This window comes from Filicampus tigris, chromosome 16 (genome assembly GCF_054856515.1).
Source record: "Filicampus tigris isolate MCC_2025a chromosome 16, RoL_Ftig_1.0, whole genome shotgun sequence".
NCBI lineage: Eukaryota > Metazoa > Chordata > Actinopteri > Syngnathiformes > Syngnathidae > Filicampus > Filicampus tigris.
The window spans coordinates 15,125,506-15,145,000 of NC_141232.1; the positions used below are offsets into that span (position 1 = coordinate 15,125,506).

The window sequence follows — 19,495 nt, forward strand, 5'->3', positions numbered from 1 at the left end:
TCTCTGTTTGGTAGAAAACCTGTGCCAAAAATGCAATTTCATCTTCACTTTCACAAACATTTATTTTCACCAAATCCCTTCTTAATACAAATTGGACAATAGTTGTGTACAAAGTTATTTACTTGCAGCTATTTTCAATGAATTCTGATTTCAAATTCCGTTTTGAAAACCCAAAAACTAACCCAGATAAATGCAGAATTTGGTTAATAATGGTATGCAAAATGTTAAGATTGCTGCTACTGAATTGAGGCCTAGTTACAGCCAGTGGGCTGTGGTGGAAATTATTGGGTATTGTATATGTAATTTATTCTATAGTACCGGTATTTATTATTATTATTGTACTTAGCAGATATTCTGGAGAAACTGCATATGAATCCTGGAATGCTGAATGAAAAAATATGGAATAATATGGACTGATATTGAACGTTATTGAATGATATGGAATGATGTGTGTTGGTGAAAAATGTGCAACATCTTGGTGAAAACTGTGGAATGATATTTACTGAAATGGAAGGATATCAAAAGACATGGAATGATGTGGAATAATATTGAATTATTAACATGAAATTGAATGCTCTTAAATGAAATGGAGGTGGAGATATTAAAAGACATTGAATGATATTGAAAAATATAGAATGGGGTAAAATGATATTGAATGACATGGAATGCATGGAATGACACTGGTGTAAAATGTGCAGTATGGTGGTGAAAAATTCGGCATGATATTGAATGTTATTGAAAGATAGAGAATGGTGTGGAATGATATTGAATGTGGTGGATTGATCTTGAATGATTTTGGCGAAAAATGTGAAATGATACTGAAATATATGGAATGACTGTGGAATGATATTGAATGATATGTAATATATCGAATGATAATGATAAAAAAAATGTAATTTTTTGGTATGTGGGAATTGTGGCAATGCTGAAAAAAATGTTTCCAAGGTGAATTGAATGAGCTGGACATTTTGACTTTCTAATGGTAAAGATGTGAATGTGTTATGTTGAATGCGTCATTGGGAATGGGGATTTTTTTTGTGTGTGTGAAAAATATGGAATTGAGGAGGAAATAGAATTGATTTAATGACAAATCTAATAGCCTGCATGCATTAATTTTTGCAATTTGTTAAAGTTGCAATGGTGAGAATTGGTCAAAGAATGTGGAAAGAGAAGTACTTCAAAAAAGTTCTGAAAATAAAATTGAATAAAGTTAAATGGTTCAGAATAACATACTCATGAAAGTTTCCAGCATTCACACAATAAATCATTTACGCAGCCGTAACCTTGGCCCCTTCTCCTTATATTTAACAAATGAATGAAAATCATGGAAGAATTGAGGGGTTAAACGTGTTGATTATACTGTATCCTTATGTTGTCTACAAGACAGAAAACGCTTGCTGTTGTTGTCACGGCAACCATCTTCCTCTACTCACGTCTTTAACCCTTTCTCCTCAACACATCCCTTTCACATTCTGTCTTTTATCACCGCCACATTCTCACACATTGCTGATGTCCTCTCGCTCCATCTCTCTCACTCCATCTGTCCATTCCTTTACGGCTATGCATCCCTCTGCTCTATCGCTCCTAAAACAAAGTTGTGATCTGTGAGCAGTTTGGTCTTAATCTTTGATTATTCACCCTCATGTCCATCCTCACACCTGCCATTTTGTCTGCACGCATGTGCTTTGTTAACACTGACTCATTCTGTGTTAAAGAACTGTGACGATTTGTGCATTCCGGTGTTAACGATCAGGAAGTCATTGTTTCACTGTAGGTGTTGTTGAAGATGTGAAGGAATGGTAGCATGGCTGCTGGGATACAGTAAACAAATTATGAAAGAAATACAGTGATTCGAAACCGTGAGTTCAGTTTCACCAAGTGCGAAAGAGCGAAGGCGGAAGGTATTGTTTTGAATGCTGTTTGTGAGCTGGACAATACAAAACAACTGACAAGTTTTGTGGAAGTGCGGTTCAAAGCAACAACCAATTACTTTAGCTTCAAGTCTAGATAAAAATGTGCATAGACATTTTATATTACTGTTCTGTAATATAGTTTATAGGTTTTTCTTCTATTTTTAAATAATGCTTATAAGTGCACGGAGGTATTTTTTTTTGGCAGAGGCAAGGGGGGGCGGACCGACAGAATGCAAGGACGGAAGCGCTTTAAGAGGATGGACGGGGTATATATATATATATATATATATATATATATATACAGTATACATGCATATACATACATGTATACAGAGCTGGGCATTTGACTAAAAATTGAGCATCCGTTATTCATCATCCGTCTGCAGCGTGAGTACCCTTCCGTCGTCGTCCATCATTCACCTTTTCGGGGGGGAAAAAAATAGTGCCCGTCTATAGGCTGGTGCGCCTCTAATTTTAAACGGGTGTCCGTCGGCGAGTCAGACTAAACTTTCATGAGCATCCCCGCACTCCCCCCATTATTTTGTATTGTTTAAGATACAATATGCAGGGAGTTAGTTATAGTTCGCAGTCTCGAAATTATTTTTTTCTTTTAAAGCTCTTCACTGTTTGTGCAGGCATTGTTGTCATTTTTGCCCCTCTCCTCCCACCATCATGCCCTATCAATAATCCTCAACAACCCCTTTTTTTTTTCAGGAGTCTGTCCTATTTCCAACAGCAAGAAGCTGCAGAAGGGCGATTGGGTGTGCCGGAAGCTGAAGGATTGGGATCATACCAGGCAGCTCCTGGCCAGCACCAACTTTAACAACAACAAAATACTGCTGGAGGCTCAGGTTGCACTGCTTGAACGGTTGGCTGAGCCATAGAGATAACAATCAAGAAATAGATTTCCTAAAACTTGACAAAACCTGACTGAATGGAGGATGAAATAAATGAGAAGCATCCGGATCAGTGGATGGAACTCAGCTGACAAGTAAACAGGTGAAAAGGAATATGTATATGAAATGTAGTCTTATGTAAAAACAAAAAAAAATAAAAATATAATACTTTGGTTATTAAAATCAATATCAAAAGAGGTTTATGAGTTTAATCTATTCAGAGAACAAGCTTGTAACTAGATTTACTCATATATCAAAATCAATTTTTTCCATTGAAATGAATTCAAAAGACATTTAATTCAAGTTTTCTCCCCCAAATGAGAAGCCTGGTGTAGGACCAAGACTAACCTGTGAGATGCTGCATGGTGCCACAGGGCATCCAGAGTGCCAGAAAATACAGAGAAGGAGAAATAGAAGAAGTTAACTCTTAGCTTAACTGCTGTACATTGAGGTGGCAAACTGTTTTTGTCATTTTTATTGTGTTGAATGAGCTAGGAGACGCGTTATAAAAAACACTCAACACCATCAAGTTGCTCCTGCATTTGTGTCCACCAACAACACAAGCTCCAGATCGCTACAGATGACGGATGGGTACCCAGGCTGCTGACAGATTACTAATGACGGACCGGCAAACTTTAGTAAAGTGCCCACCTCCGGTCCCATCATTCGTCAGCAAAACGGGCGTCCGTCAGCGACGGACTGATGGACCAGTCCGTCAGTCTGACGGAATGCCCACCTTTGACGATTTATATCGACATATAAGGAGGCTAGGGCCAGATTTGGGAGAAAAAAAAGGAATTGTACTGTTCATATTGTCATGTAGAAAATCTGATAAGTCACATAAGTTCTTGTAGGGGGAAAAAAATCTGAATTGACCAAGACATTATACTATGTGAGTATAACCAAAATGAACGGGGATTCAGCCCTCACTGAAGTGCTTGACAAAGTAGCCAAGTACATGAGAAAAAAAGTCTGTTTGTGCTCTCCTGCAACCTGGACAAATTGAATTTAAGGTGGGGAGGTTTTCAAAATTTGTGGAAAGAATAGATGAAAGGAAGGAGTATGGAGGAGTTAGGGAGGAAGAAAAATGATGGATGATGAGGATACAAGTGAATGATGATGAAACAAGGGAAGGCTTGGTGACATAGGGACGGAAAAAATGGAGATGGCTCAATTTACGCCAGTGTTATATTGTCGCTGTCCTGTGAAAAACACTTAAGTCCAGTTTTGAAAACATTCTTAATTTTTACGTTAATGCGATGTCTGTAACGCGGAAACAGCATTCACGTAAAATTAAGAAAATTAAAAAAAAAAAATGGACATAATGTTTTTCACAGGACAGCGACGATATGCTCATTGGGTAAATTGTGCCACAACAAGACAACTTTTTTTTTAGCTATATCAACAAATCTGCTCGTTTGTAGATTGGCACATCCTGGAATATATACTCGTATATTAATTTGCCCGAAAAATGTCAATACCTCCCTATTATTATCCTGAAAAAAATTGGCTCAACTTATTCCACTCTCCCCTACATCAGATTGGTCAAACCGTGGTTAATAAACTGATGAATATCACAATGAGGCCAAAATTTAACCCGGGAGCTCTTGAATTGTGAGGCAGACATACCAACCATTAAAACATTGTGCTGTCCAGTTTGAGGATTACAATAAAAAAAATATTAAGTTTTGCAAGCAAGTGCAAATTTCACTTCCAAAAATATCCAAATTTAGTAAAAGGTTTGGAATAGAATGCCTTCAAAAATTGGGACACTTTCACTTTTGACCTCACAGAGTAAACTTGGTGGGTGAACACAGCACATGTTTAAAGGGGAAGTCAACCCAAACATATTTTTGTCCAGAATATGTTCTATGGCGACGCATAAACACGGCATTCTGATTAATATTGCATATGTGGAATATAAGAAATCCACCCGTTTTAGCTAGCTCGGGGGGCGTCCATTTTGTCACTTCTGTCGACTGAAAATGACATCACAGACCCTCAGGGCTCAGATAACGACCAAGCTTCAGCTTCAGAAAACAAGTGATCTGTGATGGGTCATTATCTGAGCCCTGAGCAACTGTGATGTCATTTTCAGTCGACAGAAGTGACAAATTGGCCGTCCGCTGAGATGGCTAAAAGTGGGTGCATTTTGCTGCTTAATTTATATTCCACAAACGCAATATTACTCAGTTTGCCGTATTTCAACTATTGGGCCTGCATAGAACATATTCTGGAAAAAAAATATGTTTGGATTGACTTCCGCTGTAAGCGCTCAGCATGCAAGCGGAAACAGAATGAAGGAGAATTCTTGCACGCACACCGAGTGGCTATTTCAGAGCGGCCAATGCCAGAGCAACTCCAACGTGAAAATGTGCAGCCTGATCTACTTCGTGATTCGGGTTTTTGACTTGAGGTGGATTCAAAATGGCATGAGGTCAAAGTGGCATCACGAAAACAGCTAATTACTCACACTTTGCGTCATCGCTAAGCTTCAAACATGACTAATGAACATCTGGTGTTTTTTATAGGCACAAAGGCACGACGCGAAATACAGCCAGCCAGGTTATTCCTGCTAAAAAGGACTTCAACAGTAGTCAGATTTGACTTACTCTACAATGCTTGGCTTGTATTCTTTATTGAGGGTCCTGCTTATTATTCATACATTTAAATACATTTACACAGCAGACCCGCTGGCTACAAGTGTAATACAGTACAGGACACTTGTGGTAACAGAATACCAGAGGAGATGGCTTTGAGATAAACCCCCTTCTCAATGTCATGCGGATGAGACAGGAAGGTGTTCTTTATTGACTGTTATCCTCCTGATTTTCCAACCTGTCAACCTAGCCTTCAATCACAATTATAAATTGTTTTATTTAGCAAGTCCTCCTTGTGAAAGACATCCTCAGTCTTCCTTTGATAAGTAAAGTCAGGGAGCAAGACTACTCTAGTTAAGTGTTGCTGTGCAAAAGGGAGGCGGGAACAGCATGAGAGCACCCTGAGGGGCCTGGATGGCATCACACAAAGCTTTGCGAAGTGCCAGCAGCAGTGTGGATGGTGGAGGGGATACACCCAGACCCACCCGTTCCACCATATGGCCCACATTTCTGCAGCATGCCGATCCTCTGCTCACCCGCTAGTGTAATAATACCAAAATACCAATAATAATCATCATAATACAGTTGTGCTGTGAGTAACGAGAGACCAAAAGTTGTCAACACATGAGCCATTTTTTGGCTGATATTTTTGCTTTGATTTGCGTTTGCAAACTTTAGATTGGAGCACTGTATAAAGGCGGTAAATTCTACTCAACACACTTCACAATGAGCAACACTTTTGGCAAATAGTGAACATTTCATTTAAAAAAAACGTTTCAAGCTGTTGAATGCCACTCCTAGTTGAAGTTTATTATCAAAATAACCATAAAACTGTGAATTACAAGTTGTGTATTTAAAACAACCAATCTCTGTTGCCCTCAGAATGGCCAACCACTAGCTTAATGTTAACACGTCATGAAAAATCCCATGGACATGCTAACGTTTAGCAGTCGCTGTTTTACAAGCCTTTAATCTACTGAGATTTGAACACAAATGGTGGAACAACATATTTAGACAGCCAATATAAAAATATTTGCAGGCATGTATTCCTCATCCTCAACAAAAAAATGACTAATATTGTCGCAATTTACTGAGCAGCAGTAGAAGTCAAGTCTTCATTTGCGTCTGCATGACTGTATTATACAATACTGCCTCCCAGTGGCCAAGGTGGGCACATCAGCAGTAGCAGCTCACTGAATTGTATTGCAGCATTAAATCATGATGCACAAACAGTTCAATGCTTTACATTGTATTTGTTATTACTCTGTCTTTCAAACAAAAGTACAATCTCATAGAAGCGATTTTTTTTCTGGGATGGGGGCGTGGTTGGAACAGATGAATGGCATTTGCATTTCTTGCGGATACAGTGTATGGTTTGAGATACGAGTGTGGTCACGGAACAAATTACACTTGTATCTCAAGACACCACTTTTATAATAATATCAACAATAATGACAATAAACGAAACACAAAAAGCTTAAAAAGACTCACCACCAGTTGCATGAAACTTATAGCTTTTTATTATTAATAGTCAACACATTTTGTTCATGTACAAAGAGAAAGAATAGTCTTATTTAATTAAGCACTTATAATTGTAGGTATTTATCCTTATTAGAAGTACCATAGTGATGCATTTTTGCAGTTTTTGCCATGACATGGTTAATTTTTGTTATTGAGATTACTTTGATTTCATACAAAAAAAAAGCTAATGCCTTCACTAATAGTATTTACACAACCTGTACAATAACTGTAATTTTTGTTCTCATGATGTAAACATGTTGGCATTATTTCAAAGAAAAGGGCCACAAAAAGAGAAAAGAGTGGCCAAGAGCAAATTGTGTGTATAGAATTATGTATACAATTGATAGTACTCATATTTTACATTTTGTTGAGCCATAGTAAATTGAATCAGGTCGTGTATCTTTAGGTGGAAATGAGCGCCTTTGTAAACTCACTCCCCATGTGAAATACATTTAGTAGCAACCCCTTCTGTCACTTTATGAATTAAGAGGATGGACAACAGAAGAGTATTATCTTTTAATAGAAATGATATGCATATGCATTTGTATAAATCAGAAGCACTATACATACACACACACAGCAAAAAAAAAAAAAGATTCCGCAAAGAACTTGGGAGGATTATAACATTATTATTATTATGTAAAACTTCCCAGCAAATGAGTCATGTAATATCACAGTATAAGTCTTCCTGGCTGCATGTGATGAAATCAAGTGCTAAAATCCAAGGTGCTTTTACAAATACTGCTGACAAAGATCATTAAGAACAATCCCCTCCAAAAACATATTTTTACTGACGCCTGTCATCCGCTTGTCATGGATGTCAGCTGGGGTGATATTTACATCCTCCAGCTCCAGGATGTTCCAGTAACTCAAACCTAGTTCAACTTTGTGTTCTAAAAAAAAAAAAAGAAAAAAAAAAAAAGTGACACAGTGTTTTTCTCAACATGAGCCATCTAAACAAATGTGTTGTGGCATGCACGTGTGCAGAGAAGCCAGGCTGGGACCAATTTGGGCTGAAGGGAAACAAAGACTTGTGTCGAGGCAGCTTACTCACTGTCCAACTGGCACTTGCTGGCAGCAGAGCAGAAGTGCTCAATGATAGTGCGTGCATGTGTGTGTGCGTGCACCTTGACTTCCCAAACAATAGCCATAGACAAGCCCTCACTAGCCTTTCATGGCAACGGCACAAAGGTGACTTTGTTTGGTCATAGATCGGCCTATTGCAAATAAGGAGGCAGATGCACCATACTGTGGGAAAATCTCAGGCCACCGCCAAGTTTGTTGTTGTAATGTCACAAATTTGGAATTATATGAAAAGTCTCATGAAAACTTGAGCGGATCGCACAACTAGCTAGACTCTAGACTCGGGTGTGCTCGCAGTTAGTAGGAAAGCAGTGTTTAGTCGGTTTGGTCCGTTGTACAAGTTAGCCAAGTGTGAGGTCATTTATTATCATTGTTTTGTCGAGGCTGCTCAGCACAAAAGTCAACAAAGAAGAACAAAAGGGAAGGAATGAATTCTAGAGTGTGTTAACTGCTAAGCGACTTGTATCAGAGACATTTTTCATCAAACATTGTTTCAAAATGTCATTATTGAACGTGGTTAACCTAGGCTACTTTCACACCGCAGGCAAATGCGACCCAGATCAGATTTTTTTTGCCCATATGCGACCTGCATCAGATTTTTTTAGGACAGTCTGAATGGCTCAATTCCAAATTTTTCAAATCCGAACTGGGTCGCTTTTACATGTGGTCCTAGATCGGATACGTATCCGATGTTTTCCAATGCGACGACGGTCTGAACGGCCAGGTCGCATATATCCGACACTGACGTCATCCGGAGCAGGTATAGGGAAAGTGCTGGCAGCAGGGGATCGCATCTACAAAATTGTTTTGAGTAACACTATTGACTTTATATTTTACTTTAATTCCGCTTGAAACATGAAGCATAAAGTGGACATTGATGGCGATCTTAGTAATTAAGCCACGGCTCGGATCGATTCATTTTTTACGCACAGCTATGACATAACGTCATCGTTAGTGATGTCTCCATGAAATGAGATGTTAAAGCGTCGCCTCGTAATTTTCCCCAAATACTGTATTTATTTCTGCCTTCTACCTAATCTCCTCACTGTATAAATGCCCCAACACGCTTGACCACATTTACTTCCGCAAACACAACGACGGGAGTGACGTCGTCTCTTCTTCTGCGCATGCGGGTCACTTTGGCGACGCATGTTTTCATACAGAAGACAAGACCGAGGTCGCATTTTTCATGTAATATGAATGCTTACACCAAAAAATCGGATTTAAAAAAAAAAAATCTGAATTGAGCATCAAGACCTGCGGTGTGAACCGAGCCTTACATTTACTTTACATTTGAAACAGGTGTGTTGAAGGAGGGAGACATCTAAAACATGCAAGGCGCTCGAGGACCGGAGTTTGACACCTGCGTGCTAGAGTCTGTAGGCTACGTTTACATGGACAACATTTGTTCAATACAATCAGAGTTCGGATTAAAATTATGATCGAATGCACTGTTTTCATGGACACTAGAAATATGGATCCGATTAGGATTTATGTGTTGATGCATCACACTTTCGATCGGAACAAATTATTTTGACATGCACAGATTGACCAAATATACCGGAAGTAGTAGTAAAAGAGTATGTAGACAAAACATCGCTCCGTCCATTTGTATTTTAAATGTTAGCGTTATTTCACATAATTTCCCCGTTTCCGCTGTTATGTCGAGTTAACGCTTCCCAATGGAGCTGCAAATATACCAGTTCAGTCTTGCGCCCGCCATCTCTTTGGCCCGCTCTGCTTCTATTAGCTTCCGGGAATAACAGAAACACATATACTGACGTCACAGACATGCGCGGTAAACACGGTTTAAGTGTTTTCATGCGCGCCCATCGAATTAACAATCGATATAAACCACCTCTCTCGTTCCGAATAAAATCTTGATTGTAATGGGCTTGATCGGGTCAGAATATTCCGAATGGGGTGTGTACATTATTCCGATCAGGCTTTTAATACGAATGAATGTGTCCATGTAAACGTAGCAAAGGTTTGAGTCACAATGGCATCAATGGCCACCCCCAGAATCATAATGACATTGCCCATCTGTTTGTCATCCATGAACCTGGTAGTAACCTGTTAAACAACAAACAGAAATACGGCACTCTTGTAGAGTTCAGCCTTGGCGGAGGTCTGCTCTCTACTATGTGTAGGGATTACAGAATTATGAAGACAACAAATCTAATGGTGGTCTAAGAATTTTGCACAACACACTATGCACAGCCCATGGATGTGTTTTTAATTTTTTAGTCAAGCATTTGGAGTAGAAAGCAACTGAGGAGGAACCCAAATCTATACCCAAGATTACAAGTAAAGGAGGCTAATCAGTGCCAAAAAGCATGTACAAAGCAAACCCCAAAGTATAATTCTCTTCTCATACACAAACAAAAGAAATTTGACTCCAAAGCATGTGAGTTCATCGCAGTGTCAATCTACTAACCTGAGCTAAAATAAATCAACAGTTGACTTCCCTTAAGCAAAGCTATATGTTAAAAAAAGAGCAAATGCTTCACTTTTGATAAGGGGTTGCACCAATGCATTTCGGTTTCAGATGAATTCTCACAAAGACCTTTTCCACATTATTGTGCTGAAAATCTCAGCAATAGTAACAGCATCAACACTGGAAAGAGTCCAGTGTGCACTTGTGTGTTCTACACACATACACAAATTTATGTACATACATCTTTCTTTACCACAGTGATGTCTATCCCAATGATAAAGAGGATAGGCCGGGCCCACGATGGCTCTAAATTCTGTGTGCAATCACCATTAAAGCCCAGCTTCAAAAATGAAACCCCAAAACAAAACACAATGATGTCGTAAGATTTGAACAAGGATTGTTGCCTAAAATGAAAGCTCACGATATGCCGCTTCTATCCGCAAATATCATACATGTAATATTGTATTACATAAATGTGTCGATACTTGAATCGAGCTTGAAAAAGCATGAAGTCGAGCTCACCTTAAAAAGCGAGAATCTAACACAATTCAAGGGAAACTTAACAAAGATCTAAAACTAAAGTGTCCCCCTTTTTTATATCACCAGACATCTACACCTACGGTAAATTAGCAATTTCTCAAACACTTGAGTGAACGTAAGAAAAAGTATAAACCTTAACATAATCCATATATTGATTGGTAAACTATCGCAACATGAGCGTAAAATAAAGAGGCTGAATTACATCACTTAAGATGAGTAATATTGGTGTCTTAACTATACTCTGCACATTTTTCTCCGTCTATTTTTTTTTTTTTTTTATTGGTTTATTTCTTAAATTGCTGTAAAACTTGATGAAAGTTACATCCTGTCTGTCTGTTTACTGTACAAAGTGAAAAGAGGTTTTGAATATACTATTTACAAGTAAAAGCTTAACATACTAATGCCGACTCGTATGCCATCGCCAAAGTGTTTCTTATTTCCTCGTCATTTCCAATACTTGCGTCTCAGATAATGGTTGATCTGAAAATGTGCACATATAAAAATTCCAGAGATCTCGGTCTGTTTATTCGGAGTCATGTTTGTATTGGAGGTGTATCGATTTAAGGCTAACTATCAATCTCACGATTACATTGTTATCTGTGAATTTATGAATAGTAATCAGCATGGGGGGGGGGGGGGGGAAATGCTGTTATCATTAAATTGTGACTTGCATCATCACTCACGTAACACACACACACACCTATAACAGTGGTGCATTTAGATGAGGTTATAAGATAGATGTCAGCGCTCTGCACACTCCAGCAGCTCCAATCTTGGCTGAGCACTCCTGCGCAATCTCTTGCAGCCCTTGAACTTCTGACACCGCCAGCTAATTGAAGATCAAACCTTTAAATAGCTAATAGAGGCTTTTTTATTCTGTACAGTTAGATGATGAATCATTAGCAGACAGCTCCTGTGAAGGGAGGGTGTGTGTGATGGGATGATAAGGCATGTCTACTGAGTGCCTGAACATACACCAGGTAAAGGTCCTGTGCAATAATGAGGCTTCGCCAGCTTTAAGAAAGAGAAATAAAAAACGAAAACTATCTACATCAGTCAAAGCTGATACCTCAGCGGCCTTTCTCGAATAGACGTCCTCCTCTGCTCAACGGATTCTGACTATCGTCGTCACAGGGCGACATTCTCCCCTCAGCTCGCCTCCCAGACCACGGACACGACAGATGTTGTCATACGCGACACTAGTGAGAGGCCAAACAGGTGGTGACTATTATCATGTAACCTGAATCAAAAAGAAGCTAAGTAGAAGGCCGCCGTGCTGTGAAGTGGGCCACTCCAAGACAGTGTGGGACATCCTGAATAGAACTGGCGTACAGGTTCATAAAATCATTTTTACGAAGTTATAAAACTCTGCAGCATCTTGTATCTAAACCACTGCCAGGCAGCATCTCTAGCCGCTTGTAAAATTTTTACTGCAGTTTTGGCGCACGAACGTGAAGAGAACACCAAGTATTGGCGCCGCTGCATGACCACGTGAACGGGAGGACACTTCCATTGGAGACCATTAAGGCACGTCCTTTTTATCTCAACATCTGCAGCTCTCAGGCTCGGACTAAACACGCACAAGTCGATACGCACTTGATTTGAAATATCTCCAAACGTTCACAAAGTATGAGTCTTTGAGATCCGTTTTCCGTGAGGACAAAATATATGTACTGTACTCATCCGAAGTAAAACCTCCTACAGGCAAATAAAGAGTTCAGTCTTTCCGGCTTGGAGGTTGAACTCGCGGCCAGCACTAAAACAGGGATGGAATATCACACCAAAAAGCATTAAAAAAAAAAAAAACGAAACAATGATATTATAAGCGGTGTTAACACAATCATTGTTCTTATTCACAATGTGATTAATGTTATTGTTGATCTTATACCCTGTTTTTTCTTTCTAGAAGAATATCTTGTCATTCATGATTGTATTTCTTATGGCAAACAAATGTTCTGGTGCCAGGGAGGACGAGGAAAGGGAGGAGAACAACAGAAGAGTGGGACAAGTTCAGGATGGAGAGATGAGCAGATCCCTCCGGAGAGGGCGGGAGGGACAAGTCATCCGTGTTGCCACTCGGGCAAGGCGACAAGGTCTTCTTTCGGAGACGACGCGGGCCCAGATGGGCCGCTGGCTCCGCGCTCCAATCTTGCAGTTTTCCCTCGTACGCGCTCAGCGGGAGCCCTGGAGCTGCCGTCTAATCTCACCGGGCTCACGCGTCCGTTATCAAATTGAGATGAGCGATAATGGCCGAGTGCGGTGACTGTGCCTTCACTGGCGGATGAAATGCGAGGCTTGAGTTGAGTGCATTTTCCCAGTTAATTGACTGTGACTGGACATAAAAGTAGAGTAGCTTTGGCCATTTGTGAGAGAGGGGTCACATCCCCCGCCTCACCAAGGTGTCCTGATTTTTTTTGTTTACCAAGATTTGCTTGCAAAATATAGATTTTTCTATTACTCAAGTTTGCATCCTGCTTCTGACACCACAATTGGCTCTCACCCCAGCTTACCCTAAATTCCAGTCTCCGTATGGGATAGAGATGCAGTGTGTGGACAGTGTCTTTAAAAACATCCCTGATCTCCTAACACTACACACCTCTATTCCATTCCGAAACGCAAATCCAGTCTCGGTTTCTCACACATCTGACTCAATGCTGGAGAGTTTCTCGTAGACATGGCCGTTGCTTCCATTGAAGGGTCGCGGTGGGCCGACCCCGAGCATGGAGCCGTGGTGGTTCAGCCCACCCAGGCCGAGCTCTTTCGGGAACCGGGGCGACACATTCGATATGACGCCAGTCGTGGCGGATGCCGGCAGATAAGACGTCGTGCTCAACTGGCTCCTGAAGTCACTTCGGCTGTTTTTGGCAACCTGTTGCTGCTGCTGTTGCTTTTTCATGTAATATTGTTTCGCTCCGTGCATGAGACACTGATCATCATCAAACGTGGGTATAAAGGGGTTCTGGTTTACGCGGTCAGGATAAAGAGATTTTGATAAAGAGAATGCTGCCCCACCTCCACCTTCCATCAGAGACCTATCCCTGTCTCTCATGTCTCTCTCTCCTACGGAGCGACGATGGAGGCCCTCACCTCCTCTGAACAAGCCCCCGAATCGGCCATCACCTCCATAAAACGAAGGGTCCCTGTCTCTTTCCCTGTCCCTCTCGGAGCCCCCGTGACGCTCAAATATGTGCGCAAAGGGGCTGGTGCCTTCCATGTAGCGCTCCTTCTCCTTCAAGCTAACGCTTCTGGGAGGTGGTAGCATTCCGACCATACCTGGACCACTCATCCCCCCAACTCCGCCCATACCTCCCATCATGCTCCCCATGCCGCCCGAGTCATCCTTCTGAAGGTCGACAAACGCGTCATAGGAATGCTGCCGCCTGAGTGGCTTGCCAAATCCTCCACCCTTCCTCCTCTGCTGAGCTTGAGATTGCGGCTGGGGGATTGCACCCATGCCTCCTCCTCCTCCTCCCCCGGCTTTCCCTCCACCAATCTGTTCCAATAGGTGGTTGTTGTCCTCGCTGATGTCGTAGAGGTTCCCTGTCTTTTTACAGCCCTCACAGCGCATACAGGTTGCAGAGCTTGGGCGGCTGCTTCCTCCGCCCCCTGAGGACCCGCAGCTCATACCGCCACCGTAGCCACCCCCGACCCCTCCTCCGTGCATGGACATCTGCTTCATTCCTCCTCCAGACCGGCAGTTCCTGCACTCCCATTCTCCCCCTGCCAACCCAGATCCTCCGCCACTTTTTGAGTCAGACTTTTTGGGTTTGCCCTTGAGGAAGTCCTCCACCGGAACCAGAGAAGTGCAAGTTGGTACTCCACCATCTCTATTTCCGGGGCCCTCAGTCAGATCGACATGTTCCCACTGAGGGACGCCCTCTTTTGGACGGAACTGGTCCAAATAAAAGTCCCTCACGCTCTCCTTTTCTCTGAAGAGATAGTTTGTGTCATTATTTACTCCACCCACCCCTCCTCCTCGCTTCCGTTCGGATGGCAAAAGTGGCGGTGAGGCAGAGCGATGGTTGTGGTAGTGGTGGTGGCTGATGTGGTACGGTTTTCTCCTGTAGCCCAGCTCAATCTCATCCAGCTCACGTCTGGACTTGGCAGAGGCCGGCCTCTTTTTCAGGCTATCGCGGTATTGTTTACGCTTCTTTGCATTACCTTCCAGGTTTCCATAGGTCACCGTGTGCGTGGAAATATCAGAGACATCGGATCGTATATTCCCATCGTCATCCCCTCTCCCTCCACAGTAACTAGGCCCAGGGATGTAGGTGGAACTCGAGGCACCTCCCTTGAAAGAAAATTTCCCATACAAGTCGGGCAGGCCACTCTTAAAGCCCGGGCCTGAGGGCGGAGTCTGTCCAGACAGAAGGTCAAACTTGCTCATGTTTCTGTGGGTCAGTGCTGAGCAGGGCTGGGTCGTGAAAATAGGCGGCACCCCGCCTCCGAGGCTGTCACAGTCAAACATGCCACCCTCCAGGGAACTGGCACTGCCCAAACTATGGGGCCTGTTGGGAGGCGGTCCACTGAGCCCAAGTGTGGAACCATGATGGTGCAGGTAGTGGTCCTGGTACAGATTACTGTCCTTCATGTGGACGCTGCCAAACGTCCTCTCCACCTCACTGATGTAGTCACTGAACATGTTATCTTCCGGTAAGTAAGGCGGCTTGCAGTCGGAGTGGCCCGCCAGGCTGCGTCTGTGTTCCGAGATGTCGTAAACGGAAGATTCCCGTCGAATGAAGTCCAGAGCGCTGTGCGGCGAGCCGTTCACCCCAGAGGCCATGTTTTTGGCCGTGCGTAAGAGGCGCAAGATGTTCGAATGGGTGTTGTTCATGGTAGCTGATGGCGAGTTCAATGCTGAGCTGCTTTTCTCTTCAATCTGTACGCCATGAATACAGCTGTAGATGCCCTGTGTGGGAAAATGTAGGTAGAAGCAGCATTAAAAAGTGAATATTTCAAAAATTTCATGAAATCAAACAGTAAGTCAAGAACAGTGCGTTCTCAGATCATGTCCACATGATGCCATTTATACACTGCATATTGAAAATGTATTTCCCACTGTCCAATGAAAAACGTGCTTCTCATTTTTTTTCATCGCAAAAACAAAACGTACATTTGCTTTGTTTTTGTTTACATGTAGGCAGTGTTTTAGGTAACTCTTATTTAAAAATCGTTGCCATTCATGATGTTATCAGGTAATTCTGTGCTTTAAATGTTGGCCCCCTATGCGATTGAGTCTGACACCTATGATTTCCAGAGTATTCATCAATAGATAATCAACAATACATTTACGCCTGTGTTGTAAGTTTGTATAATATGGGACGTGAATCATTTTCAAAATAAAACTTCAAAAATAATATGTCACAATGTTATGCAGCCTTATGCCACTTTCTATTCTTGGAGCAGTTGCTTATAGTTTTCATGTTTGACAATATACTATACATTTTCTCCACAGTATAAATACAATATATTATTATCCATAAAACCCTGAAGAACTGTATATCGTCGCTGTCCTGTGAAAAATACTTATGTCAATTTTTTCCATTATTCTTATTTTTACATGAATGGTGTTTCCACATTACAGACATCATATTAACGTAAACATTTTTTTAAAATCCCAAATTGGACATCCGTGTTTTTCACAGGACAGCAACGATATGCAAGGCGACATGGGATTGTGCAAGTGAGCATGATGCAGATACAGTGAGGATAGAGTAGCTAGGGAGTGGCCAATTGATAAAGGCGAAGGCGGTGTAAAAAACCCTGGGTCCAACTGCTCAATCTATTTCATCAACGCCATTAGAATTTGCTCAAACAATTCCCGACAAAATATTCCACTTAATTCCTTTCAATGACACAAAGCAGAAAGCCACCTTCCTGTAAAGAGAAATACCTAGCTGAGGAGACAGTGGAGCATTACAGTGACACAAAGATAAACGGCTTCATTTGCATCCGGTGACGTCCGATACAATATTCCGATACAGGCAAATGTATAGGGGAGCAAAGCAGGCTTGACAGATGGGACAGTAAAGGCACAGATCAATAGCACATAATGATTTTACTCAGTATTCTTGGACGAACATAAATAAGGATGGAAAGAAGCGGATGGTCTGTCCACTAGTAAAGAGCATAGATCAGTGCAGAGGTCACAAATCAAGCAAGGGGTTAAAGGTCAGGTGGCTGTCAAATCCTCTCCCTCCTCGGCTGTTGAACCATGACTCTTTCCAGACACTGCTTTTTATCCATTAATATGATCCATTGACCCTCCTTGAAAATTTCTCAAATCCACCAATCGAAACGGGATCTAAGACCAACGCTGGAGTTATATCATCTTCAAACATCAGGTCTGAAAATAAGCACTCAGATTGGCTCCTAAATCTTAAAATCTGACTGTATTGTCAGTGCCACACTAACAATGAACGCCACTGCAAGGCGCAATGCGATAGAACCGGCCCAGTGTCAGAGAGCTCTTATGCACACAAATAGGCAGCGTTAGCACACGGTTGGGAATGGCTGAGAAGTTAATATTGTGGAAATCAAATCTTAGAAGTCACAGGTGTCATATGCAGCAGCTGCTCTTCGACAAAATGTATCACTTTACGACTGGCCCTTTATTACGGTCGCTGATTATTTGGGCAGGCTCGGCAAATAGCAGTAAGAGTGACCTTTTTTTTTCCTCAAGGGGATCACAGTACAATCTATAAGTGATTAAGCTGGTACAGAGAGGCAGGAAATCAACAAATAACTAGCTGCTTCCCGTGTGCAAGTGCATATAAAGCGCCAACAAGCAGCAGATCATAATTTGGTAGTGCCTGTGTGATACTCGATGCAAATGAAGGTGACAACGACACGGGGAAAATGAGTAATTAACAACCCCAATATATGCATTGTTCTAAATTCATTAGGGGTATCTTAATCAATATTTTTAATTAATTTGCAGCAGTGGTTCAAGTAGAGGTTGAAGAACAGGTAGCCTGCGGGAAAAGACCAACAAAGATATCGAATGCCTCCAAACGAAGGAACACGAAGCAACCATGAAGTCATGTGACTCCCACCAAGGGTGACAGATGACTCATTTTCCCACACCCAAATCCAATTGTTTTTAATTGCAGCGACAACAATAACATTTAGTGGATTAATCTGTGACATTAGAAAAGCAGAAGCGAGGAAGAAAAAAGATGGAGAAGAATGGAGCTTGTGCAAAGATAATAAACTGTCATTTCCACAGTTTCCGTCAGCTGTTTTCTGTTTTATAGGATTCTGCTATGCATATGCAAAGAAACAGCTGAATGAATTATTTCCCCGTGAATATTTTTCCATACTAAATGATCTGGCTGCGTGTGTGGACATGCGACTTTCATTTATGTTGCCTCATTGCAGCCGAGACGGAGGTAATTTGTGTCAAACGAGAGCAATCGGGGAATATTACTCCAAACATAATGGCTCTCATATCATGTATGTTCCCATCGAAATGATAATGTTGCAATCATAAAAACAACTGCACTGAACAGCCTGCTTTGGGAAATGTAGTGTCACCTGACACGTTGGCAATTGACATTTTATGTTCTGTCTACTAAAAACTAATGTCAGGCAGGGTAAGATAAGATTTTATTCTTTTTTAGAAAATGCTCATGTTAACAAGGTAAACCTGCCCAATCTGAAATCCAGTACAAGAGCACTATGACCAAATTCCGTCTTTACAATGCAGCACGGTTATCAGGGAAATTCCAATTGAACAAAACAGTGATAAACCTTGATGTTCGTGGGCCCCAACTTCCGAGTTCTTTCGTCGATTTTGGGGGGTTTTGTTGCAAGCCAAATTTCAAATTACGAGTGAGCTTCAGACAGGCCGCTGTTTGAAAGAAGTGGGTAAAAAAAATGAAGCGAGACGCTGATACACTGAGTTGTTTGGTGAATGTAACAAACAGCCAAAAATACACACGGAAAATAACAGAAAACGCGCAAGGCATGCATGAATACTACAGTGTGTGTGCGTGTGTATGTGCGACCTATAGCTTAATTACACTTTCTAAAACCAGTTTCTTACCAATACCCGTGTTTGTTTATTTACTGTTTGTATTGTGGTGTGGTGAGAGGTGTAACCCACATCTCATTTCTGCTGCTCATCTCACACTCCTTACAAATATGGCACCATTTTAAATGGAAATGCTTTGGCAAGGGTAAAAGATTTATTGCCAATAAATATTGTTAGAAAACAGAAATAAGCTACCCAACATAAGTTTCCTTACTTTTGTGCTGTTCATTTTGACCTACTCCAGTGGTTTAAAAACATAAATAACGAAATATGAGAAAGCAGGCTTGTTTTTCTGCGGCCCTGTGTGCCATAGCAGCATATCAAGTGGAAGGAGCGAACAGTCGCTTGTGGCCGTGTCCCGTAAATTAGCCACGTGCGTTTTAGCCCGCAGCACTTCACCTTCAGAGGCACACAGTGAATTACACCGAAGTCGTGTCAAAACAATTGGAATGCAAATCAAACACCTCGGG

General features: G+C 41.5%; 1 protein-coding gene across 3 annotated transcripts in view; it reads right to left on the minus strand.

Annotated features, from left to right (window-relative positions):
• Window positions 1-6,906: 6,906 nt before the first annotated feature.
• grin2ba (glutamate receptor, ionotropic, N-methyl D-aspartate 2B, genome duplicate a) overlaps window positions 6,907-19,495 on the minus strand; it is a 152,038-nt gene continuing 139,449 nt past the window's right edge. For all 3 annotated transcript variants that reach the window (XM_086055120.1, XM_086055119.1, XM_086055121.1), the window contains exon 17: window positions 6,907-15,899. In XM_086055120.1, coding sequence (XP_085911246.1) covers window positions 13,626-15,899 — 2,274 coding nt within the window. In that variant the 3' untranslated portion in view covers window positions 6,907-13,625. The remainder of the gene's footprint in view (window positions 15,900-19,495) is intronic.